Source organism: Ostrea edulis, chromosome 10 (assembly GCF_947568905.1).
Source record: "Ostrea edulis chromosome 10, xbOstEdul1.1, whole genome shotgun sequence".
Lineage (NCBI taxonomy): Eukaryota > Metazoa > Mollusca > Bivalvia > Ostreida > Ostreidae > Ostrea > Ostrea edulis.
Window position 1 is genome coordinate 37,506,966 of NC_079173.1, and position 8,732 is coordinate 37,515,697.

Consider the following 8,732-nt stretch of genomic DNA (forward strand, 5'->3'; position numbering starts at 1 on the left):
CTCCTTCAAGGCAATTGATCACACTTACAGTCCCATGATCATGAAACAACTTAAGCTTGAGTCAAAATCTGAATATTGCAATGAAATGATTAAGAAATCAATCATTGTCATTTAACATTGCTTCATCAAAATTCTAATGTCTGCAAAGTACATGTAAGAGTTTCAGTCTAAAAAAAAAAAAAAAGACATCTGCAGGTGATTGAAATTTTGACTTAAGTCTGAGTTTGTTACATGATCCCGGGGTCTAGTGTTCCGAGGATCCACATTTGCCCAACTCTCATCTGGTATTTTTGGAGGACGTAAGGAATTGATCAGTTTGTTATCTTCAATTTTTATCATATATAAGTTTGGGAATAGCCAGTTTTATATATAGGGTTTTATCTATGAGGGTAAATTCCTCATTTCGTAATGATAGAGCGACTTTCGGTTTCTTTTGATATTGAGTTACTAATTTTGACCTCTATTTTAACTGAGCCTGATACCATGAATATATAAAATGGAGCATCTGACCATACTGCTTGTAGAATTTCATAGCTTAAGAATGATTTAAATTCAATCACTGGTCTCTTCCGTTTTCTTTGAGGTAATCGCCAGGCATGTACATTATTTTGAATTTTTTATTACTTGCAAGACTTCGAACCCGACTCCTCATCAATTAAGAACCATGTTTTTCGCATGGAATCTTACTTGTCTGGTTGATCGATCTTTATTTGTTTTTGCTTGATTACATAGCAATTGACTTGAATTCTACGCGCAAAATATAGATTAGAAGGTATAGAGATAACCTTGTTTGAAACTTGACTGACCTTAGGGAATATCCATTATCAGTGATAATGCTGGAGAACCCTGTACAATTTCCTTCTTGTTAATGTTGTTAGTTTATTTCATAAATTCATTAGATTATATCTTGCATTGTATATCATTCAAAAGCAGTAATCAGTGTTTCACATTCACTGAAACTTTCATATTTCGTTTGAAATTGACATTGATTTCATCATCGACAATGAATACATGGTTGTTGCAACCGAGTTCGATCCGGTTTTTAGTACCACCTGGCAGCGTAATTATTACATGTACCAAATATGGAGCGCCGTCAATGTCAAAAGGTGCATTGGCTGTTCCGTTTGAAGTAATGGATGGGTCAACGATACGACTTAAATCTAGTTTATATATATTTTCAAAATACGTAAGAATATAAGTATAGACAATACAATGCCTTATATCGGGTGATGAAGGTAGCAATCATTGCAAAACAAGCGAACCCGGTTATGATTTTTTGGGCAATTCTTGCTACCTTTATCACTCAATAAATCAACAAAGGAAGCATTAGATAGATAGATAGATAGATAGATAGATAGATAGATAGATAGATAGATAGATAGATGTGTGCATGTGTGTGAATTTAGGTAAAAAAAATTTTTTTAGCATTTGACAAATATACATGTAACAATGCAAGGCAAAATCTGTTTCACATCCCATATCAACCCTCGACTAATATCCGTCCTTGGGCCCACGGGTCTCGGGCTGATATTGGAGTCTCGGGTTAATATGGGATATGATACAGTATGGAGCCTCGGGTTAATATGGGATGTGATACAGTATGGAGTCTCGGGTTAATATGGGATGTGATACAGTATGGAGTCTTGGGTTAATATGGGATATGATACAGTATGGAGTCTCGGGTTAATATGGGGTGTGATATAGTATGGAGTCTCGGGTTAATATGGGATATGATACAGTATGGAGTCTCGGGTTAATATGGGATATGATACAGTATGGAGTCTCGGGTTAATATGGGGTGTGATATAGTATGGAGTCTCGGGTTAATATGGGATATGATACAGTATGGAGTCTCGGGTTAATATGGGATGTGATACAGTATGGAGCCTCGGGTTAATATGGGATGTGATACAGTATGGAGTCTCGGGTTAATATGGGATGTGATATAGTATGGAGTCTCGGGTTAATATGGGATGTGATATAGTATGGAGTCTCGGGTTAATATGGGGTGTGATACAATATTCTCTATTCGAATTGGATCTGTAGTTGTTGACTATAAGCAAAATACATGTAGCATGTTTAATAACAATATATCAAAGCGTGCACAACAAATTCGCACAGCAAAGACAATCCCCACCAACGAAAACCCCTTATCAACAAGTAAACCGAACTAAATAGATATAGATAATATGGAATAAGATAAATTAAAATTCAGTTATTCATTACGGGATATTTACAGCTGTATTCAAGTATTGTGTTAATTAAGGTATTTAGCATGATGAAAAATAACGTCTGATTTCATTTAGACGTGGAGTTTTGGATTTCCAATGCCATCTCCAACACCTTGCATATCTCCAATGTAATCCTCAACTCTTCGCTTTACATTTTGACAACAACAGCCAATGAAAGCATTTGCTCCAGCGCATGCGCCACCTCCAACGGCAAATATCCAATACCAGACTTCCCTATTATGCCTTAAAGCAAATATTGACACTCCAACCCCGGTACATCCAACTGAAAAAAAGGGGAAGTGAAATAGAGGGTGTTTGCGTGTGTTACTTTCGCTCAAAATACACGCAGCAATTTAATCACATGGCTATAATATGTATCTAAATGTAGAGCTATATGATAATCGTACGAATCATTTACAATCCATTTTCCATACAGGACATTATCAGATTTATGTACATGGGAGACGCCCTTAAATGGATTTGTATAATTAACATACTTACAAGATATGAAATGTAGCAGAACTTCAACATGGTAACATTTTAGATTGCAGAATCCATCAGTTTCCACAGCAACGACTATTACCAATATGGTCCAACACCAGAGCAAAGTTTCGATACAAGTGGATATGACCATGCAAGAAAAGGCTACTTTTATGGAACAATCTGAAAAGAAACAAGATTCCTTCATCATTGTTTTCAAAATGTTTCATATATATACTTGGCACTCTGATTTTGACTACGGATTACCCCGTTTACCTGATCAAGACATTCATGTAGGGCTCATTAGTGGGTGTGACCGGTCGACAGGGGATGCTTACTCCTCCTAGGCACCTGATCCCACCACTGGTATGTCCAGGGGTCCGTGTTTGCCCAACTCTTTATTATGTATTCCTTATAGGAGTTACTGTTCGTTATCTTCACCTTTCCTATGTCCTTATTTGACATTTGTATGGCTAGTTCTAAATAGAAGCTTAAAAGTACTTAATATTTTTGGTTTTCTTTTCTTGATCATTAAAGTGAGTAAAAGATAGTAATTAGCAAGTCTCGGTTGTAGAGGAGTTCTCTCTATATCTCATTCAATTTAAGGTTCCGGAAAAGGTGAAGATAATGAACAGTGATCAATCTCATAACTCCTGTAAGCAATACAAAATAGAGAGTTGGGCAAACACGGACCCTGGACACACCAGAGGTGGGATCAGGTTCCTAGGAGGAGTAAGAATCCCCTGTCGACCAGTCACTCCCGCCGTGAGGAGTAAGAATCCCCTGTCGACTGGTCACACCCGCCGTGAGCCCTGTCTTCATCATGCAATGGACCAGCAATCACTTAACGTTATGTAAAGTTCACACACATAAAAGATCAACTACGCATATGTGTATGAAATGCCAACCAAGTGAATCATGACAACCAGACATTCCAAAAATGGTCGTCTTTGTCGATAGTCGCCTTAAATTCCTTTAAAACCTCTAATTTTATATGTTGACCCTACATGTGTCCGCCTGCACTGTATGCCGGCCCAGTTATGTGTGTAACGCTGAACTTGATGCAATTTAGAGGTTTTATTTTTTGCTTGATTGATTTGATATTTCAAGTATAACTTTGTTATGAAGATTAAAAACTATAATTGATTTTGGGGTCAAATGTGAAATCTTTACAGACACTCTAAAGGCCGCAGTTTTGCTTTCTTGCTTGATACTTTAAATATGGCTTCGTTATGAAGAGAGGAAAACCCTATTAATTTTGGGGTCAAAAGGTTTAAGGTCACTAGTGTACTTGATAAGAAAGGTCTACATTGTGAGGGGATATCCCACCTTGCATTGTTTGAACAGTATACTTGGTGAAATAGACTTATAATGACTCTAAGAAACACCTGTGTAACGCGAGGGATGCGAGGTGTTAGGTATCTAGTTTTACCCCCATCATCTGAGCATACGCGTTATGCGTGCATTCTTTTGAAACTGTTAACCGCTACAATTAAGCAACACCCATCCCACCTAACCCCCATTTCTGCATTTCATATATTTATTTGCAAGTAATCAGTTGCGTGTTTTTCTTACATTTTCAGGTTATGTGGCAACCGTGATTGGTATCGATATGTTACTCTATACAATCATACACGTCGTGGCGTTATACAGGGTGAACAGTCTTATCGAACTAGTGAGATTTTATAGTGGACTTGGCCGAATTTTGATCTTTGAAGTCCGCCCTAGACTAGGTCCGGGGCCAATAATTTGGCTTCTGCCATTTTATCATTTTCATTGAACTTGCTACGCCATAAACCATTTAGAATGTCATTGTAGATCATTGTATATCGAAACATTAGGACCAACATCCCCCTTTTAGAATAAAAACACCCGTAGTTTGAATTGATATTAATTATGTGGTATGAAATAACTGGGATATTGAACATGTGTTTTAAATAACAAGAGGCCCACAGGCCTTAACGGTCACCTGAGTACTATTGACAAAGTATTACTACTCCCAAGGGCGATGAAATCTAGAGAAAAATTCCTGTTCTGAATGTCTAAGCTAAATTCTAATGTTCAGCAAAAGTATTAAACAAGTTGTGTTCTTAAAACTTCAATGCCCTAAAAAAAATACACTGATGAAAGCCTTTATATAATATAAAAGGTGTATTAACATTAAAAGATATTACTAGAGTAAAAAACCTGGGTTGTAAAATTACCAATTTATGGACATCCTTTTCTGCTATTCTTTAGTATCCATTTAGATTTTATACAGTATCAGCAAACTTACAGATAAATACTTTTACTAACTTTGGCCCCACCCTGAGATCAGAACCACTACCCCGGGGATCATCAAATTTACCATTTTGGCAAAGGACTACCTGCTCTTTCTAAATATCCATTTAGTTTCAATACCACTAAAGAAGATGTTATTTAAGTGTTTTACACATGGACACTATATACCAAGTTTGGTCCCGCCCTGGGGTCAGAACCCCTACCCTGGGGATCATGAAATTTACAATTTTGGTAGAGGCCTTCCTGCTCTACATCACTATGTATTTAGATTTTCTTAAACATGTGCAGTTGTAGAGAAGAAGATTTTTGAAAATTGGTGAATTTGGACAGTTTTTGCCCAGGCTCTAGGGCCCCAGGGGTGCGGGAATCCTGAAATTTACAATTTATGTTTTTCTTCTTTCAAAAATACTTCATACCATATGAAAAGAATTGGAATGATAGTTATCAAAAAGAAGTTAAAAATTTCTATTGTTCACACATTTGATAAATGACCATTTTGGCCCCACCCTGATACCAAACCCCATATCCCTGGGATCATCAAATTTACATTTTCGTTAAAGAACTACCTGTTCGTTCTAGATATCTATTTAGTTTCAATTGAGTATCAATAGCACTGTTATTTAAGTGCTTTACACATAAACACTATATACCAAGTTTGGCCCCACACTGGGCTAGAAGTTCTATCCTGGAGATCATGACAGTTACAATTTTGGTAGAAGCCTTCCTGCTCTATATCACTGTGCATTTAGTTTTTCTTACGCGTACATTGTATGTGGTTCTTGAGAAGACGATTTTTGAAAATTGGTTAGTTTTGGACAGTTTTTGCCCTTACCCCTAGGACCCAAGGGGTGCTGGAGTCCTGAAATTTACAATTTATGTCCCCCTTGTCCCATGCCAAATATGAAAGAATTGGACTGGTAGTCATTAAGAAGAAGTTAAACACACGTCGCACGACGACGGACGACAACCAATTGCAATAGGTCACCTGAGTAAACTCAGGTGACCTAAAACTACATGTATATGCCTGACAAAATAGTGAAATAATGTCTGGATAGACAAACATTTGATGAAGTTATATTTATGAGATTCTGGTTTATCAAGGTCCGTTAGTCAGTAGGAACACGAATATGTCGTACTTGACCTTGTTATTCAATGTAAGCACGTGGTGTTTGATAAATGTAAATATATCACTATGCCAATTGAAACTGTTCTGGTTAGACAATACATTATGTACATACCGGTTTCTTTGTTGTCAAAAGCGGCAGGAAACTTTGTTGAGAAAGCTATTAAGGATGGAATCAACAGGAAGACGCCGATATTAGAGAACATGACACTTGCTACTGTCTTGAAGAGGAAAAATCGCGAAGAAACAGAATCCATGATGATCGTACCACCACCTGTAAAATAAGGGTCCACAAAAAGATTACTGCTCTATAAGATTTTATTATCTTATTTGTATATGCATCCTGTCATTAGGTTGAATGCTGTTTGACTAATTTCATTCCAATCGTTAGGCTGTTCTTTACTCAATGTGTCTTCCGATCACTATGTTTACCTGATCATGATAAAGGACCCACGGCGGGTGTGGCGGTCAACAGGGGTGTTTACTCCTTCCTAGGCACCCGGTGGTCGTTTCACTACCCAACTGTAGATATAAACGTGAACGTAGCACGTACGACCGTTTCGCTACAAGTTAAGACATGCGAATTATGACCATTAATAATCGTAAATCTACGAGTGGTCTAGGGTTGTCGCACGTAAACGGGCAATATGGTTGTCATGCTGACTTTCCCTGAGAGCGGTTTGTCTTATTATTCACCTGACTGAGTTCGTTGGCGATTTGGAGGAAGAAATCAATGACTTGCCGTCTGCATGTATTTGCACATGAGTATTGTGCAGTCCGAGCATTAATTAGTTAGAGTTATCCTTCTTTACTACGCAAAAATCGGCCAAAATTTATGTAAGGTTCATTAGATTCATCGCTTTACACTTGTATTATGGTATTAAACAGAATTTGCAAGAAATCAATTCTTATACACATTTTCAGAAATTCAAACCTTTCTTCGATAAGAGTTAATTGATATCCTAGACTGATCACGCATTAATTTGGTAACGGGGGTAGGGTTAAATTAACGGGGGTAGGGTTGAAAAGCCAATTTTGCAGTGGAACGTTTCTGTAGAGTTTTATGAAGGTCGTTAGAAATTGAATAAACAAACAATACAGAAGTTTTCGGACCTTTGTGGCTTCCAACCCTTGTTATATGTATAATATACAATATCAATAATGGTTTTTAAATGAGTGGTCTGCATTATACATCATCACGTAAACCAGGAACTATATATGTTAACATACAGATATCGGTAATTATAAAATAAAAACGCATAGGGAAAATCAGTCTCAAGTCATTTGACGGACAGGTTGATTAGAGTCTAGGGACCCTAGGCTCTAATCAATGTGAATTGTTCGTAATTTATTCACAGATGTTATAGTGTATTTTACAATAAACCATAATTAAACGAATATATACCCATGGTTTAAACCGCGTTCGATGCAGAATAAAATGTCCCCTACTTGTGTGCGATTTCATTATTAATTTGGGGATATATTTATTAGTTACAGTGTAATTTTCTTATTCTTCTTTTTAATCATTTGAATATGATTTAATTCGACTTACTAGAGCAGGACACACGCTGACATATGGCATTCAAAATTCTATAAAATGTAGAATTTTTATACTATTTTTATATCATCATTAAATAGCATGACCCCACCTCTGGTATTTCCAAGGGCTCGTGTTTGCACTATACTCTAAATTTTGTATTCTTTGTCGGATTTATCACCTTCCTTCGTTTTTCTTAAAAACATACAGCATATAATTTTGATGTAAAATTAAAGGATACAATGATTATTACCTTATTTGGATCTACCAAGTGAAGCGTGCCATGATAATCACTCTTTATTACAAGCTTAATTAATTACTTTAAGGAAAATTTACTTAAAGTCGGTATTATAATACGTTCAACAAATCAGCGGAAGCTCCGTGTACAACTTTTTAACCGACCTTTGCTTTAACTTAAATTGTACAACACCGAACCTAATGATCTTTCTTGATGATAATAACAGAAAATCAAATATTATGAAATTATATTTATGTACACTGTCTGCATACCTACTTTTATTAATTCACTCCATCAAGATAGAACTGATGAGACGGGACTTCCGGTCAGCTCCAACCGTAACTACATGTATGTTGTATTTACGTCGTGTATGAATATAAAAAAAATCGTGTTCTTCGGAGGAAGAATGGCTTTAACAGGGTTTCCTGTACAAATGCTATAGTCATCCTCTACATATTTGACCTTTGAACCCAATAAAATTAGCTATTTATAGAATTAGACTACACTGCAACATAGCTTTGAGTAAAACCATGCAATATATCGTTTTCATAAAGTCAAACGTCACTACCTTTCGTCTTAATTTTGTTAAATGCATCTTTGTAATTTAGTTGCTTCTGTCATTCGGCTGTGCCAAAAGTTTATGAAATAATACTGTAACGTTCCACGTACGTATCCAGGGCTGAACGAATTTTTGGCAAGAAAAATAAACAATCCTCTTAAAACGAACGTTCCACTGATCATTGAAACAGTGCAACCCTTTGTAATACCTACATGTAATACCTACATGTAATACCTACATGGCACATACATGTATTGCAACTTAATTCAATTTTTCAATTATGC

General features: G+C 36.5%; 1 protein-coding gene across 1 annotated transcript; it reads right to left on the reverse strand.

Annotated features, from left to right (window-relative positions):
• Positions 1-1,148: 1,148 nt before the first annotated feature.
• On the reverse strand, positions 1,149-8,252 carry LOC125665988 (uncharacterized). The gene is made up of 4 exons (XM_048899037.2): positions 8,166-8,252; positions 6,230-6,388; positions 2,733-2,894; positions 1,149-2,514 (listed from the first exon to the last, which is right to left on the reverse strand). Exons 2-4 carry the CDS (start codon positions 6,369-6,371, stop codon positions 2,303-2,305), a joined length of 516 nt encoding a protein of 171 aa, XP_048754994.1. The 5' UTR covers positions 6,372-6,388; positions 8,166-8,252; the 3' UTR covers positions 1,149-2,302.
• Positions 8,253-8,732: the final 480 nt, after the last annotated feature.